Consider the following 18,720-nt stretch of genomic DNA (forward strand, 5'->3'; position numbering starts at 1 on the left):
CGGGATTTTGGTAAGTAAGGAGGTGAGGTCAGGTCCAGATAGGTAGATCTGCGTGTCATCAGCATAGAGATGGTACTGCATACCGTGGGATTCTATGAGCTGTCCCAGACCGAAGGTGTAGATGGAGAAGAGTAGGGGTCCTAGAACAGAGCCTTGAGGAACACCGACTGACAAGGGGCGAGGTGAGGAGGTGGTGTGGCGGAGGGAGACACTGAATGTCTGATCTGTCAGATATGATGAGATCCAGGAAAGGGCCAAGTCTGTGATGCCAAGAGATGAGAGGATTTGTAGCAGAAGGGAGTGGTCCACAGTGTCAAAGGCAGAAGACAGGTCCAGGAGGAGGACAGAGTAGTGTCGCTTGTTCCTGGCAGTTAGTAGGTCATTGGTGACTTTAGTTAGGGCAGTTTCAGTTGAGTGATGGGAACGGAAGCCAGATTGTAATCGATCAAAGAGGGAGCAGGAGGAGAGGTGAGAGGACAGTTCAAGATGGATGTGTTGCTCCAGCAATTTGGAGGCATAAGGAAGAAGAGATATCGGGCGATAGCTAGACACAGAGGATGGGTCGAGGGAGGGCTTTTTGAGGATGGGTGTGATCTTGGCATGTTTGAAGGATGAGGGGAAGACACCTGTTGTGAGTGAGAGGTTGAAGAGGTGCGTTAGGGTTGGGATGAAGACCGTGGAAAGGTTAGGGATGAGGTGAGATGGGAGCGGGTCGAGCGTGCAGGTGGTGAGGTGTGATCTCGACAGGAGGGTGGAGAGCTGATCTTCTGTCATGGTGGAGAAGCTGGTTTTGGAGGAGCAGGGGTGAGCAGCTAAGAGGGGCAGTGGGCGCTGTGGGCCAAAGCTTTCTCTGATCGTATCGATCTTCTGTTTAAAGAAAGAGGCGAAGTCTTCAGCAGAAATGAGAGGGGAGGGAGGGGGTGCAGGGGGACGGAGTAGAGAATTGAAAGTGTTGAAAAGCTGTTTAGGGTTGTGAGACAGGGAGGATATGAGAGTTGAGAAGTTGGCACTGGCGTGGGAATCTAAGACTCTGCACTCGGGAAGCCGTCGGACTGATAAGTTTACTCTCAGTGAACAGTTGTTATACCTTTTGCCCTCATTACCTCCTTCAGCACACTGATTGTGCTAATATTACCTGCCCATACTTTCCCTCTTCCTGGTGGAGTATACCCCTGTTTCAGTAAAGTTAACTTTAACCCTTGCTCTGCCTCCTATCTGTTACTGTATCCCGCAACCTGCTCACATATGAACACTAATTCTTTTCCTCGTGTCAAGTTCCGCAAATAATGTAATTATACCGGAAATACATTACTCAGGTCACTGGGTTCATTCTCCACTAACAATGCCAAGTGTTCTGAACCATTAGCATGTGATATGCATGGAGGAGAACATTGCGTCATACTCTCCCTGAGTCAGCGATTCTCTTGCTAGTGTGTGGACCAAGCCAAATGATTAACCCTTTCCCACAAGCATTTCTCATGTGATCCTTGCTTATTGCTGCACACGAGGAATGCATCATTTCGTGCTGGCACTGCCACTGGGTGCAGATAATGGTAACAGCAGCTGACGGGGAGGTCAGGCATGGAGGACTCCTCAGAGCACAGCTTCTTCTGTCTGGTGTCTGTAGGACGTAGTGTTTAGGACTCTGATTATTTCCACTGTAGCATCAGTTTTCTTGACTTCTAAAATCTTGCCTGACCAAGATGACATTACACTGCTGAGTGCTGGCATATATAATAAAATATCCCTTGGAAATACCTGTGTCATCATCTTGAACATACAGATAACCTGAAATCACCCAAACGGTTATAAAAAGGGATTGTCACTTTGGATGACCATTTCAGGACCCTCATTTTTGGCTAGAGCAAATCGTAGCACAAGCATAAATGACTGGGTCATCTACTGTATGTAATGCAACTGGGCAACACTTCGTATTTTGTGTGGTGGCTGGTGGTGCAACCATATATGAGGGGCAATTGCCAGAGGTCCCAGGAGTGAAATAACTTATCAGTTTATTGTTGCCCGAGCCTTCTAATAAATGCAATGGGCCAAAGTCAGTGACGTAATTAGAGTCTTATGGGCTCCAGGGCAAAATTTAGACCTGCCCCCCACCATTACACACACACTAGCATGTAGCTCAAATGCGTGGACCCCAATGGAGTTGATCGTGTTTGTGTATAAATGTGACAGAAAAATACGGCTACAAGATAATTTCCTAAATAATGTTTCTAATTGTGAAGGTACCTTAAGGAATACAGTTTTGGCAAGGCGTATCCAAGGACGTACCTCCAATTGCAAATAACCACGAGCCCGGCCTCATCTATGACCGTGATCGTTACGCCACTGGTCATAGTAAACAACCTCTAATCTGACATGTCCTAAAGTTTAGAGTTCTCCATTTTGTGATAAGTGCACGCTGTTACTCCTAACTGATGTCAGAAGTGTTCCATGTGCTTAAGGTGAAGCAGTAGAAGGCTCTTTGGATATACCGGTAGTATTTACAGTGTTTCAAGCTATTATCGAAAGCCATCTAAAGTGGTCCGAGTAGGTTGGCAGACTCAAGACTTAAAGAGAACCTTACATCCAATACATGCTGCCCAATCCATAGGCACCATGCATGAGACACTGGCTGTATGAACACAGCCTGATATGTGTAACTCGGAAACACTATGGTACGGACTGGGCACCATGCATCAGGCACTGACTGTATGATCACAGCCTGGTATGTGTGACTCAAACACTGTAAATCAGACTGGGCAGCATGTATCAGGTGTGAGGTTCTCTTTAAAAGGGATCATGTGAGCATTTTTTTTTAAAGGGAACCAATCATGTAAAAAAACCAAGCCTCTATTAATCTGCAGACATACAGTCAGTAGTGTTAATCTGCAGGTTAATAGTGTTCTGAAGCCATGCGTCTACCACATTGAAAGCCCAGCTACTGGAGGAAATAAACTTAATTCCTCTTGGCAGCCACTGGCCGGGCTTTCAGTGCAGTGGCCATACAACTTCAAAACGCTATTAACCTGCAGATTAACCCTATATCTGAAAATTAATAGCGTTTTTTTTCACATGAGAGGTTCCCTTTAAATATGATAATAGTATGGCTGTGTAGGTGCTTGTCCTTCAATAACAATACCTTTTTTTGTAGAGATCAGGTGTGCCAGTCATGAGATGTGGAGCCTTGAAGCTGTATGCAAATCAAGCTGGAGGTGCCCTACTCTAGATTTTGCATTTATTGGAGGATACACATTTAAACAAGGATACTACCACTATATGTAAGAACATTCTGACAGTTCGTTCTAGTGGGAACATTTTGGCAAACTATCTTTACTTATAAGGACCAGTTGTGGTTAGCCAGACATTTACCTTCCTAAAAATGGAATATTACATGGTGGCCCTCCAGAGAATTGCTTTCCATGTGATACAAGGACGGATGGAGTGCGCTAGATTGCTCATACAGAGTGGTCCTTCGTTCTGGCTCACAGAAGGTTGGTTGGTCCACCCCCTCTGTATATCCATGTACCCCATTGTTTTCTTCTTCAGTAGATGCTTACATTGGCTTTTTTAGTGCCACTAATGGTCATGATAATTCTTTACTGTATGGATAGGAATAATTTGGAAGACTCTAAAATAGCAATAGGAGCATTATAAAACCATCTTTATTTGCAGGGACAGACAGACTGCCTGTGGATTTGTAAGCCTCATTCATAAAAATAATTGTAGCGGGAAGGGCTGATCATGAAATGAAAACGGACAGCGGTGAATGTAATCATTAGGACGTCTGCTGCACCTGAAATCTCTAAAACTTGGCCGTACATCTGTGGCACTAGTCACCCGTAAGTTCCCACACCCAGCCTTCAGGTGTTTTACATGATTCGGTCCTCTTACGTTCATTAATGATGCACTCTGAGAGATTGTTCAGAACTTCCTTTATGAATAAGAAATACAAATACATGAATGAAAAATGAAGGTAAATATGATTAGCTGCTCTTCTGGTGTTTGCTCACACAAGCCAAGTACTCTTGAACGTCATCTGGAGAGCCGAGAACCAGTGGCACTCTCTGATGGATAGATTCTGGCTTAACATCCAGCACTGGCTGAGTTCCAGTGGTTGCCATTCCTCCTGCTTGCTCAATAATAAAGGCCATTGGATTACACTCGTACAGCAGGCGTAACTGCGGGACACAAAAGTGTAATGTCAGCAGAATGTTACGGACAGGAAGTGTATGCTGTGGATTCAACTGAATATCATTTCTTTCCAAAGATGCTCAAATATGAGAACTTATACCTTATATTGAGGTTAATATAATCTTGCAGTTACAATTAAATTCCATGACTATTAGGCTGTGACCACACGTTGCGGATTTTGCTGCGGATCTGCAGCTGTTTTCCATGATTTTACAGTACCATGTAAACGTATGGAAAACAAAATCCGCAGTACACATGCTGCGGAAAAAAACGTGCGGAAACACTGCGGTGTTTATTCCGCAGCAAGTCAATTCTTTGTGCGGATTTCGCTGCGGTTTACACCTGCTCCTCAATAGGAATCCGCAGGTGGAAAACTGCATTTGGAATCCGCACATAAACCGTAGTAAATCTGCGGGTAATCCACAGGGCGGTTTACCTGCGGATTTTGCAAAAACAGTGCGGAAAAATCCACACACCAATCCGCAACATGTGCACATAGCCTTAAAGAGAATATCAACTACTGAACAACCCTTTTTTAAAGGGAACCTGTCACCCCCAAAATCGAAGGTGAGCTTAGCCCACCAGAATCAGGGGCTTATCTACAGTATTCTGTAATGCTGTAGATAAGCCCCGATGTAACCTGAAAAATGAGAAAAAGATGTTAGATTATACTCACCTGGGCGGGCGGTCTGGTCCGATGGGTGTCGCGGTCCGGTCCGGGGCCTCCCATCTTCTTATGATGACGTCCTCTTCTTGTCTTCACGCTGCGGCTCTGGCGCAGGCGTACTTTGCCCTGTTGAGGGCAGAGCAAAGTACTGCAGTGCGCAGGTGCTGGGCCTCTCTGACCTTTCCCTGCGCACTGCAGTACTTTGCTCTGCCCTCAACAGGACAAAGTACGCCTGCGCCAGAGCCGCAGAATGAAGACAAGAAGAGGACATCATCGTAAAAAGATGGGAGGCCCCGGACCGGACCGCGACGCCCATCGGACCGGACCGCAGCGGACACATCCCTGGGTGAGTATAATCTAACCTCTTTTTCTCATCTTTCAGGATACATTGGGGGCTTATCTACAACATTCCAGAATGCTGTAGATAAGCCCCTGATGCCGGTGGGCTTATCTTATCTTTGATTTTGGGGGTAACAGGTTCCCTTTAATGGCTTCAGTCTGCTGCACAAAATTAAAAAGTGAATATTTACTTTCTACAATGGTGACCACTGCTGCCAATCAATGGCTACTGATTGTCTGAAGTTTACTCTTTTCCATCACAGTGGTCTTCCACTCAGACAGAATAGAGAAGGCTGTAGCATGTGACTGACGAGGGACTCAGTAGGGAGATGGGCCGAGTGGCGCTAGTCTGGGGAGGTAAGTATGCACTTTTTTTTTATTTTATGCTGAAGACTTGAGTTACTAAAAAGGATAGCTACATTTAAAGGGGTTGGCCTCTACTGAACAGCCCCTGGTAAGAAACTTCAGTTGATTCAGAGGAAGGCAAATGGTATAACAAACAACGTCTAATAGTTTACTACTACTTCAAGGAGAGTTGAGGAAAATGATTTGCAGGAGCTCCGGATGCTGGTTCGAGGATGCCAGGTGTCAAAATGAGGACTGCCCTAGTCCAGCTGCCAATGAGGACGGGTTGCTGGACCATGGAAATATAAATATTTTTTTCTGGAAACTACTTTTAAGCATTGTTTTGCATTTATTTTTCTTTTTAATATAAACATTATATACACTCCTCAGAATTGAAATTGCTACACCAAGAAGAAAAAGTTTTGGAATTATGGAAACCACAAGATGGATAGAAATGTTGACGATAAGCAAATAGTTAAATGGAAACAAAATTTTCAAAAACATCTCAATTTACTTAGTGTTGAGTATGAGTACCACACTCAGAAATATTTGCATACTTATAGACCTTGGCCTGCTCCTAATGAGGTTATTAGTGGCTGAGGAACATTCTGCTACACTCAATGCACTTGGGAAAATCATCAAGATCTGTTGCTGACCAATGACATCCCAGGTGTGCTCAATGGAAGAAAAATCCAGAGTCCATGGTAGCAAATTTAGGACATAGAAGCTGTTCATAGTAGGGCGAGCAACAGGAGGCTCCTGGGACATTTGAAGGATTGTCTATTCCACTATATCCATGACCAAATCAATGAAATGCTGAGCTGTTAGTTTACCTTGAATGAAGGGTCTGGCTACAATACATTATGCCACCCCACACCATAATCCTGGAACTCATGAAGGCCTGTTCATGACTAGAGTTGAGCGAATTTTTTCAGGTCACCTCTTATTCGGCAAGCTATAGCGCTTACCGAATAAGCTGCAGAGGGAACCCAGCTTCCTGGATCGCGCCAGCTGATCAGCGCCGCTGCTGCATGTGTCACAGCTGTGTCACTGTCACAGCACATGCATGGAGAGCCCACCAAACAGGCTCTCCATGCATGTGCTGTGACTGTCACACAGCCGCGACACATGCAGCTGCGGAGCCAATCGGCTGATCAGCCGGCGCGCTCCATTTATCCGGGTTCCCTCTGCAGCTTATTTGGTAAGTGCTATAGCTTCCTGAATAAGAGGGGACCCCCAAAAATTCGCTCATCTCTATTCATGATGTTCCCTATATGGTCTTCAGACCAATCTCTGGCCATCAGTGCATCCAAGACAAAAATAGGACTCATCGCTGAAGAGGATAAACCTCTACTGCAGCTTCCGGTCTCCATCTGCAGAGCACGTAGGCAGTGACACTAGGATAGTGGTAGCCAGACCTCTCTAGTCTTTATTCCAGGTTCACTAGTAGGTTTGGGTTACATTTACTTGGTGGTAGAAGTACTAGTACAGCGATGTCTCCATAATGTCGCATGAGCCATTGAGCTTGTCGAAAACGTGCTCTCATGGCCTTCAGCGTCTCCAGACATGTCTTCCATTGAATACTTCTGGGACGCCAGTAGTTGGGAAATGCAGACCTCAGACAACTATTAGTAACCTTATTGATAGCATGCCAAGGGTATATGGAGCGGCCCCCAAATGCAGGGCAGCAGGGTACTCGGTACCGGGTCCCTCGGTCTCGGTTCTAGGGGTGTCACGGTGGCCCGACCCGGTCCGTGGCCCTGCTAAGGGGCGCCCAAATAAAGGTGTAGGTGAAAGTTTGTCAAGTGTTCGTGACGCCACCTGTGGTATTCGGTCAGGGTGACCGACGCTGCTAGGGGTCCACTGGGGTGATGGAATGGCAGCTAGATGTTGTAACTTCCCACAGGTGAAGTATGTCCCCAGGGCTTCCCTTGATGAGTAGATGGTAATGGTGTAGGTCGCAGTAAATGACGAGGACACAGGGCTGCAGTCTCTTTACCTCTTTACTGAAGGCTTCGGCATCCGCAATCCAGAGCACTGCTAACAGGGCTGGCTGAGACCGGCCGGTCCGAAGGCACATCCAGAGTTCCCTTTGCAGGTGGAAATCAGTAGCCTACCTACTAGCGCCTGGGTGTTGTAGTACTTCCCTGCTGAGCACCACGGGATAGTCCTCACAACTGTCGTGTATGTTTCTGTTCTCTCTCTCCGTCCCCCAGATGGTTTGGATAGGATGCACCCGTATGACGGGGTAGGCCTGGAGTTATTTTATAGGGACCCTAGAGACGCCCCTCTCCCACAATTGCCTCCGTTGTCTTCATTAGGTGTAAAGGTGAGACAGCCAACCTAGAGTTAACTGCCCTGCCGTAGTTCAAAGTAATGCGTAGAGCCTATTACTTCCTCGGCGTTCCGGCCGCCGGCTACGCGCCTCAGAAGGATGTTGCCGATCTCGGGGCGCGACTCCTTCTGGTTCTATCGCCTTTGTGCTGTGATCTCGTTTCTCACTTCTCCACAATATACTTTGCTTCGTGTCCTTTCTTAGGATGCCGCCGCAATGAGGTGCAGGCACGGCTCCGTAACGATCTGTCTCGTGCTAGGCCACTGTCAGGATCCCACCCCTGACAGGGACCTCCCTGTGTCTTCCCAAGCAACTCTCTCTCTCACTAGATGTTACCTGGGCAAAACCCAGTCAGCTTCTCCCTAACTTCCTATCCGACTCCCAGTTTTACCAGAGTGTGAGGAGTGGCCTAATACATAGAACCTTTTGCTCCCCCTGGTGGCCGGAGTGTGAAGTGTAGTGTGTGACTGTGATACCTGGTCAGGTGAACTCCATTAGTGCCATCAGACGTACCATCACTCCCCCTTGTGGCAGAGCGACAATAGTGCAACGACCAGGACTCTGGGGCGCTGCATATAAGTACATGTATTTCTACGTGTGGTGCTCATACTTGATCCCAAAACAGAAGAAAATCCAGCTCCATCATGATTAAGGGTGCTTAGTCCCCTGAAACGTGTCGATGTCGCATATCATGTAACTGTCTACAGTCATATTGTTACCCTTTGCTGAGCACTTTTGGTGAATAAAGAAAGAAGTTTGTCCCCAAGTTCGTTGAGCTAGATTTTCTTCTATTTTGGGATTGCCTTGACACAGCGTTTCCTGTACTCCGAACACCGAAGGATGTCAATAACGGTGAGCTGGACTTTTTTTTAGCTCATACTTGATACTGAATTAATCGAGAGGTTTTGAAAATTTCATTTCCATCTTTTCTTCATTCGCATACCAGCAACATGTCTATCCATCCTGTGATTTCCATAATTCCATGACTTTTCCTCCTCGGTGTTGCAGTTTCAGTGTTGAGGAATATATGCATTATGATGTAGGCTTGTAAGCACAGTAAAATGTTTATCCTTTACATTACAAAACTATCTATAGATAAACTGTAAAACGTTAACTAATATTTCTTTAAATTTAATCTCTTCCTATCTCTCTGACTTACACAACCCATATAAATGACATGTAGAGGAAAAGTGCAATTTTCATTTAGCTTTTATCTCCATTAAGTCCACAGCACCATAAATGCCCTAAATCTTTCAATTATGCCAGCCTGTATACTGGGCACTCAATTAGCAGTATACCAAGTGTTTACTCATGTCTTACCAAAGGATCATGCCTGATTTGATCCCTGTTATGTACAATATCTAACTAGCTTTCTCATATTGGCAGAATTTAGATCCCGAAAAACTTCTCATAAACCAACATGAAGCTAAACGTCAGAGACTTCCTCTGTGGAAAAGCCAGTATTACAAATCGCACACAAGAACACAGTCATATGACATGATGGGAGGGCCAAGAATAAGGACACACACTGCAGCGAAAAGCTGACTGTGTGCCAAGTCCCTTGTATTTCAGGTGAACTGCGTTGTCTGAGTTCAGTAAACAGGAACATTGTGTGATAATGCTGTGAAGTCAAGGAGAGGGCTGGATGAAGAAAACAACCACGTCTTCTTACAAGCAGCCTGAAATAATAATGTACGGAACTTGGAGTGTGACAAAGGTCAGGCCACGAGTCAGCACACAGCTTCAGGTGCAGCATGGACTGGGGAAAATATGCCAAAAGCCTTAATATATCCCCCTATGTGTTCTGGTGTCCAACTCATCTACGCTGGCCCGGTCTGTCAACACGGTGGTGTATGGCGGCCCACCAGCCTTTTACACCAAAGGAGCTGTACAGGTGTACAATGTGTGGCTAGCATGAGGTAACCGGGTAACTAAAGAGAAACACTGGCTACCACAATGGGGTAATACATGGGTTACCAACTTTACCAGTTAATAGTTAATTCATGTGGTTTTGGTTCATCCAGCTTAGAATAAAAAGTGCCCTGGTTCTACTACTGTAGCCTCATAGGGAACATACAAAGGGGTTGTCTTGGACTTTTACATTAATGGCCTAACCTTAGGCCGGGCCCCGGGGCCGGACTGGCCATAGGGCACTTCTGGCAAATGCCAGAAGGGCCGGTGCCAGTGGTGGGCCGCTCAATCCGCCGCCCCCGCCGTCGCATTCAACTATACCGGCGTATAGACGCCGGTACAGTTGAATGCAATGATGGAGGAGAGAGCGTCTACAGACGCTCCTCTCCCATCATTCCCCGCTCTGCCTCTGACACTGCGGGTGCGCGATGACGTCATATCATCGCGCACCTGCTGTGTCCCGGGCAGACTGCAGCTGCTGAGACAGGAGCAGGAACCAGGAAGCAACGCTGGGCACGAGGAGAGGTGAGGAGAGTTTTTTTTTTTTTCTGGACTGTGGGGCCATTCTCGGAGGAGGTGAGGGGAGGAAGAGAAGAGATGTGGGCTGTATATAGTTCTCTGTGGGCTGTGCTCTGTGCTGTATACTGCTGTGGGCTGTATATAGTTCTCTGTGGGCTGTGCTCTGTGCTGTATACTGCTGTGGGCTGTATATAGTTCTCTGTGGGCTGTGCTCTGTGCTGTATACTGCTGTGGGCTGTATATAGTTCTCTGTGGGCTGTGCTCTGTGCTGTATACTACTGTGGGCTGTATATAGTTCTCTGTGGGCTGTGCTCTGTGCTGTATACTGCTGTGGGCTGTATATAGTTCTCTGTGGGCTGTGCTCTGTGCTGTATACTGCTGTGGGCTGTATATAGTTCTCTGTGGGCTGTGCTCTGTGCTGTATACTGCTGTGGGCTATATATAGTTCTCTGTGGGCTGTGCTCTGTGCTGTATACTACTGTGTGCTGTATATAGTTCTCTGTGGGCTGTGCTCTGTGCTGTATACTACTGTGGGCTGTATATAGTACTCTGTGGGCTGTGCTCTGTGCTGTATACTGCTGTGGGCTGTATATAGTTCTCTGTGGGCTGTGCTCTGTGCTGTATACTGCTGTGGGCTGTATATAGTTCTCTGTGGGCTGTGCTCTGTGCTGTATACTGCTGTGGGCTGTATATAGTTCTCTGTGGGCTGTGCTCTGTGCTGTATACTGCTGTGGGCTGTATATAGCTCTCTGGGCTGTGCTGTATACTGCTGTGTGCTCTGTGCTATATATAGTACTCTGTGGGCTGTGCTCTGTGCTGTATACTACTGTGGGCTGTATATAGTCCTCTGTGGGCTGTGCTCTGTGCTGTATACTGCTGTGGGCTGTATATAGTCCTCTGTGGGCTGTGCTCTGTGCTGTATACTGCTGTGGGCTGTATATAGTTCTCTGTGGGCTGTGCTCTGTGCTGTATACTGTGGGCTGTATATAGTTCTCTGTGGGCTGTGCTGTATACTGCTGTGGGCTGTATATAGCTCTCTGTGGGCTGTGCTCTGTGCTGTATACTGCTGTGGGCTGTATATAGTTCTTTGTGAGCTGTGCTCTGTGCTGTATACTACTGTGGGCTGTATATAGTACTCTGTGGGCTGTGCTCTGTGCTGTATACTGCTGTGGGCTGTATATAGCTCTCTTTGGGCTGTGCTCTGTGCTGTATACTACTGTGGGCTCTGTGCTATATATAGTACTCTGTGGGCTGTATATAGTTCTCTGTGGGCTGTGCTCTGTGCTGTATATAGCTCTCTGTGGGCTGTGCTCTGTGCTGTATACTACTGTGGGCTGTATATAGCTCTCTGTGGGCTGTGCTCTGTGCTGTATACTGCTGTGTGCTCTGTGCTATATATAGTACTCTGTGGGCTGTGCTCTGTGCTGTATACTACTGTGTGCTATATATAGTTCTCTGGGCTGTGCTCTGTGCTGTATACTACTGTGTGCTCTGTGCTATATATAGTACTCTGTGGGCTGTGCTCTGTGCTGTATACTACTGTGTGCTATATATAGTTCTCTGGGCTGTGCTCTGTGCTGTATACTACTGTGGGCTGTATATAGTACTCTGTGGGCTGTGCTCTGTGCTGTATACTACTGTGGGCTGTATATAGTACTCTGTGGGCTGTGCTCTGTGCTGTATACTACTGTGGGCTGTATATAGTACTCTGTGGGCTGTGCTCTGTGCTGTATACTACTGTGGGCTGTATATAGTACTCTGTGGGCTGTGCTCTGTGCTGTATACTACTGTGGGCTGTATATAGTACTCTGTGGGCTGTGCTCTGTGCTGTATACTGCTGTGGGCTGTATATAGCTCTCTGTGGGCTGTGCTCTGTGCTGTATACTACTGTGGGCTGTATATAGCTGTCTGTGGGCTGTGCTCTGTGCTGTATACTACTGTGTGCTCTGTGCTATATATAGTACTCTGTGGGCTGTGCTCTGTGCTGTATACTACTGTGTGCTATATATAGTTCTCTGGGCTGTGCTCTGTGCTGTATACTACTGTGGGCTGTATATAGTACTCTGTGGGCTGTGCTCTGTGCTGTATACTACTGTGGGCTGTATATAGTACTCTGTGGGCTGTGCTCTGTGCTGTATACTACTGTGGGCTGTATATAGTTATCTGTGGGCTGTGCTCTGTGCTGTATGCTACTGTGGGCTGTATATAGTTCTCTGTGGGCTGTGCTCTGTGCTGTATATAGTTCTCTGTGGGCTGTGCTCTGTGCTGTATACTACTGTGGGCTGTATATAGTTCTCTGTGGGCTGTGCTCTGTGCTGTATACTACTGTGGGCTGTATATAGTTCTCTGTGGGCTGTGCTCTGTGCTGTATACTACTGTGTGCTGTATATAGTTCTCTGTGGGCTGTGCTGTATATAGTACTCTGTGGGCTGTGCTGTATATAGTACTCTGTGGGCTGTATATAGTTCTCTGTGGGCTGTGCTCTGTGCTGTATATAGCTCTCTGTGGGCTGTGCTCTGTGCTGTATACTACTGTGGGCTGTATATAGCTCTCTGTGGGCTGTGCTCTGTGCTGTATACTGCTGTGTGCTCTGTGCTATATATAGTACTCTGTGGGCTGTGCTCTGTGCTGTATACTACTGTGTGCTATATATAGTTCTCTGGGCTGTGCTCTGTGCTGTATACTACTGTGTGCTCTGTGCTATATATAGTACTCTGTGGGCTGTGCTCTGTGCTGTATACTACTGTGTGCTATATATAGTTCTCTGGGCTGTGCTCTGTGCTGTATACTACTGTGGGCTGTATATAGTACTCTGTGGGCTGTGCTCTGTGCTGTATACTACTGTGGGCTGTATATAGTACTCTGTGGGCTGTGCTCTGTGCTGTATACTACTGTGGGCTGTATATAGTACTCTGTGGGCTGTGCTCTGTGCTGTATACTACTGTGGGCTGTATATAGTACTCTGTGGGCTGTGCTCTGTGCTGTATACTACTGTGGGCTGTATATAGTACTCTGTGGGCTGTGCTCTGTGCTGTATACTGCTGTGGGCTGTATATAGCTCTCTGTGGGCTGTGCTCTGTGCTGTATACTACTGTGGGCTGTATATAGCTGTCTGTGGGCTGTGCTCTGTGCTGTATACTACTGTGTGCTCTGTGCTATATATAGTACTCTGTGGGCTGTGCTCTGTGCTGTATACTACTGTGTGCTATATATAGTTCTCTGGGCTGTGCTCTGTGCTGTATACTACTGTGGGCTGTATATAGTACTCTGTGGGCTGTGCTCTGTGCTGTATACTACTGTGGGCTGTATATAGTACTCTGTGGGCTGTGCTCTGTGCTGTATACTACTGTGGGCTGTATATAGTTATCTGTGGGCTGTGCTCTGTGCTGTATGCTACTGTGGGCTGTATATAGTTCTCTGTGGGCTGTGCTCTGTGCTGTATATAGTTCTCTGTGGGCTGTGCTCTGTGCTGTATACTACTGTGGGCTGTATATAGTTCTCTGTGGGCTGTGCTCTGTGCTGTATACTACTGTGGGCTGTATATAGTTCTCTGTGGGCTGTGCTCTGTGCTGTATACTACTGTGTGCTGTATATAGTTCTCTGTGGGCTGTGCTGTATATAGTACTCTGTGGGCTGTGCTGTATATAGTACTCTGTGGGCTGTGCTGTATATAGTACTCTGTGGGCTGTGCTGTATATAGTACTCTGTGGGCTGTGCTGTATATAGTACTCTGTGGGCTGTGCTGTGTATAGTACTCTGTGGGCTGTGCTGTATATAGTACTCTGTGGGCTGTGCTGTATATAGTACTCTCTGGGCTGTGCTGTATATAGTACTCTCTGGGCTGTGCTGTATATAGTACTCTCTGGGCTGTGCTTTATATAGTACTCTGGGCTGTGCTGTATATAGTACTCTGGGCTGTGCTTTATATAGTTCTCTGTGGGCTGTGCTTTATATAGTTCTCTGTGGGCTGTGCTGTATATAGTTCTCTGTGGGCTGTGCTCTGTGCTGTATACTACTGTGTGCTGTATATAGTTCTCTGTGGGCTGTGCTGTATATAGTACTCTGTGGGCTGTGCTGTATATAGTACTCTGTGGGCTGTGCTGTATATAGTACTCTGTGGGCTGTGCTGTATATAGTACTCTGTGGGCTGTGCTGTATATAGTACTCTGTGGGCTGTGCTGTGTATAGTACTCTGTGGGCTGTGCTGTATATAGTACTCTGTGGGCTGTGCTGTATATAGTACTCTCTGGGCTGTGCTGTATATAGTACTCTCTGGGCTGTGCTGTATATAGTACTCTCTGGGCTGTGCTTTATATAGTACTCTGGGCTGTGCTGTATATAGTACTCTGGGCTGTGCTTTATATAGTTCTCTGTGGGCTGTGCTTTATATAGTTCTCTGTGGGCTGTGCTGTATATAGTTCTCTGTGGGCTGTGCTGTATATAGTTCTCTGTGGGCTGTGCTGTATATATTACTTTGTGGGCTGTGCTGTATATATTACTTTGTGGGCTGTGCTGTATATATTACTCTGTGGGCTGTGCTGTATACTACTGTGTGGACTGTGCTGTATACTTCTACGTGGGCTGTGCTGTATACTACTGTGTGGTCTGTGCTGTATACTACTGTGTGGTCTGTGCTGAATACTGCTGTGTGGGCTGTGTTATCTACTACGCGAGCTGTGCTATAGTATGCAGGCTGTGCTGTATACTATGCGGTTTGTGCTATATAATATGCGGGCTTTGCTATATACTATGGGGAGTATATTATATTCTATGGGGGAGGCCATGTTATGTACTATGTGGCTGTTATATACTATTGTGGGGGTATATTATATTCTATGGGGGAGGCTGCGTTATATACTATGGGGGGCTGCATTATATTCTATGGGGGGCTACATTATATATTATGGGGAAGTGGGCTGTATTATATTCTATGGGGGTTACATACTCTGGGGTGGCTGCATTATACTCTGTGGGGTGGCTGCATTATACTCTGGGGTGGCTGCATTATACTCTGGGGTGGCTGCATTATACTCTGGGGTGGCTGCATTATACTCTGGGGTGGCTGCATTATACTATATGTGGGCTGCATTATACTGTATCGAGGACTATGGGGAATACGTTATACTATATGAAGAACTATGGGGTGCATTATACTACGGGAAGTGAATTGTACTACATGGATGACTGTGGCGGTGCATTATACTATATGGAGCACTATGAGGATTGTATTATGCTATATGGAGGACTATGAGGATTGTATTATGCTATATGGAGGACTATGAGGAGTGTATTATACTATGTGGAGGACTGAGCAGTGTATTTTAATATATGGAGGACTATAGGGAGTGTATTATACTATATGGAGGACTATGGAGCACATTATAATATATGGAGGACTATGGGGTGTATTTTACTAAACAAGTAAAATGCTGCATATTCGGATTGTTTTTGCTGGAACAAAAAGCCTTGTTGTCAGCAGCACATTGCCAGTGTAAACTGTAGATGTGCTGCTGAAAACATGATACTGTATGGTGATCTGTTAGTGATCTATTAGTGATCGTTCTGTCCCATCATTATTCCTCAGCTGGTGGAAAGAGGCCGGGAAACAAGCGTTGAACAACTTCAGTATTGTCGATCAAACTCGTTTAGCGGCCTGAACTCAGCGCACGTAAATACAACAGAAAGGCTTCTGTGTGATGTGCAATATGTTAGCATTTGGGGACCCATTTTAAACTTTGCCTAGGGCCCCACTTTGCCTAAAACCGGCCCTGCCTACAAGTGTACAAAGATATTATACAGTCACCATGTGACAAGTGGGCCTGTGTAACTTCAAATGCCAGGGCTGAATTTTAGTCCCAGTCCGGCCCTGGCCACCGTACTTTCACTCATCACAGAAAATCAGGTTGATTATGCTAATCACACACTGATCAGAATGTGAGCATAGTGAGATCTGATTTTCCCGAGTGTGGAGAAGATCTCCATTCTGTCAGTGAGGGAATACTGGAGCACACTCAGATGTCATCCGATTGTGGTCCGATTGACTTTCATGATAGAGTGCGATTAGATTTATAGCTGCAAATCATGAATGCCGAGATTTTTTTCCTCAGACATACTTGGTCAGAGAAAAAAAAAAACAGACATTTGTACGGTGCCATAGAATAACTTTGGTCCGGTCTCGATCCAGTGTTTTGTCTGATCGTGCTCGAACTGAAAATACAGTAGTCTGCAAAAGCCTTTAGGATAGCTCATCAATATCTGATTCCTGGTGCAGTCGTTGGGCAGGAAGTCCTCAGTGCACAGCTGAACAGCACAGCTAGTGGCCAAGGCCGGGTACTGCACATCCTATTTGATTCAAAGCATGTGAAAGGACAAGTACACTTTAAAGATATGATGTGTCTATAGGCACCTGAGATCTTCATCTGGAATGAATAGATAGTAGGAAACTCCACGTCGGAACAAACTCCATACAAGTCCGAAAAGCGCACTGTATCATTAGATTGCTATATCCGAGACAAATAAATGGTTGTAAGACTGCTTTCACACATCAGTTTTTTGCCCTCAGTCACAATCTGTTGAATTTTGAAAAAAACTGATCCGTCGCAGATTGTGAAAAACTGATGCGACGGATCAGTTTTTTCACCGGATCCTAAAAAAATCGGAGCATGCTCAGTTTAAAGAAATGGAATCTGTTGCCGGAATCCATCATTTGACGGATCTGGCGCCCATAGGCTTCCATTCTAGCAAAGACCGGACAGTGCCGGATCCATCGCTGTCTGTTTTTTTGAAGGACATAAAAAACGTTACTTTGTCCGTTGTCTCCGGCCGCCGGACAGACAATTTTCGATGGTATATTTCACATAACCATTTGGGTTTCAGATAAGGTCTTATTCTAGCAGGGAGCAGAGTGTGTGTCAGGGATTCCCTCTACACACAAGGAAACGGCTCCTCTATGCAATGTCACAAGTTCCCCTTTATTAATACTTACAGAATGATGACCTTATCTTAGGACAGGTTATTAATAACAGATTGGTAGAGGTCCGACACTTGGTCACGCCACCAACCAGCGGTTATCAGGTCCCCACCAGTGGCGTAACTTGAAACTCATGGGCCCCGATGCAAAAGCTCCAACGGGGCCCCCAAATATTTTAAATCTTTAATAGCAATAGTCTTTTTCTATAGGCCAAAGGGACTTTTAGGGCCCCCTAGGCTCCAGGGCCTGGGTGCGATTGCAACCCCTGCACCTGTTGTAGTTACACTCCTGGTCCCTACAAATGGGATGTACACGCTGTGCTAGCACAGATCAGCATGGCGTCGTACACGGTGTAGTGGTGTTCTCCTGTACTGGAGTGAATGGAAGCTGAGCTGCGATACCTGAGAACGTGTAACTATCCTAACTGCGCAAGTCCTAGACTTCCCCTTTAATATTAGTTCGTACATTTACGCAACAGGTGCAATTTACTGTAAGTCACGATTCAAGAAGGAAATGATCCCAATTCATAGTTTATCAGAATAGGCATCCTGCTTGGTCAAATGATGATGAGCACAGAGATTATTTGAGAACATGTGTCTGACCACAAACGAGGGATGTACTACTTTATGCTGCTTTGTCGCAACTCTGTTCCCTAGGTCTTACACTTATTAGTTGTTGTCAGCTGTCCTGGGGAGCATGACTACAATCACTGACTCATGACATGTGCACAAGTAAAGAACCTTTGCTATTACTCAATAAATTTCATAAAATTCCAATTGCAAAAAATGGAATACTGGCAGAAATGTCACAGATAACTATCCAGAACTAGGGTTGAGCGAAACGGGTCGTTCATTTTCAAAAGTCGCCGACTTTTGGCTAAGTCGGCGTCTCATGAAACCCGATCCGACCCCTGTGCTTGTCGGCCATGCGGTACGCGACTTTCGCGCCAAAGTCGCGTTTCAATGACGCGAAAAGCGCCATTTCTCAGCCAATGAAGGTGAACGCAGAGTGTGGGCAGCGTGATGACATAGGTCCTGGTCCCCACCATCTTAGAGAAGGGCATTGCAGTGATTGGCTTGCTGTCTGCGGCGTCACAGGGGCTATAAAGGGGCGTTCCCGCCGACCGCCATCTTACTGCTGCTGATCTGAGCTTAGGGAGAGCTTGCTGCCGCTTCGTCAGAAGCAGGGAGAGCGTTAGGCAGGGTCCACTAACCACCAAACCGCTTGTGCTGTAGCGATTTCCACTGTCCAACACCACCTTCGGTGTGCAGGGACTGTGGAAGCTACATTTTTTTTTTTTTCCTCTCAGCGCTGTAGCTCATTGGGCTGCCCTAGAAGGCTCCGTGATAGCTGTATTGCTGTGTGTACGCCACTGTGGAAACCAACTGCTTTTTTCAAAGCACATATCCTCTTGTTCCTTCCTTTCTGCACAGCTATCTTTTTTGT

At 46.3% G+C, this 18,720-nt stretch overlaps 1 protein-coding gene across 1 annotated transcript in view; it reads right to left on the reverse strand.

Annotated features, from left to right (window-relative positions):
- Nucleotides 1-3,912: 3,912 nt before the first annotated feature.
- The window catches only part of LOC143818199 (fructose-1,6-bisphosphatase isozyme 2), a 50,842-nt gene continuing 36,034 nt past the window's right edge, over nucleotides 3,913-18,720 (reverse strand). Inside the window, exon 7 of the mRNA XM_077299590.1 lies at nucleotides 3,913-4,175. Coding sequence (XP_077155705.1) covers nucleotides 3,981-4,175 — 195 coding nt within the window. The 3' untranslated portion in view covers nucleotides 3,913-3,980. The remainder of the gene's footprint in view (nucleotides 4,176-18,720) is intronic.

Source organism: Ranitomeya variabilis, chromosome 1 (assembly GCF_051348905.1).
Source record: "Ranitomeya variabilis isolate aRanVar5 chromosome 1, aRanVar5.hap1, whole genome shotgun sequence".
In the NCBI taxonomy this organism is placed as follows: Eukaryota; Metazoa; Chordata; class Amphibia; order Anura; family Dendrobatidae; genus Ranitomeya; species Ranitomeya variabilis.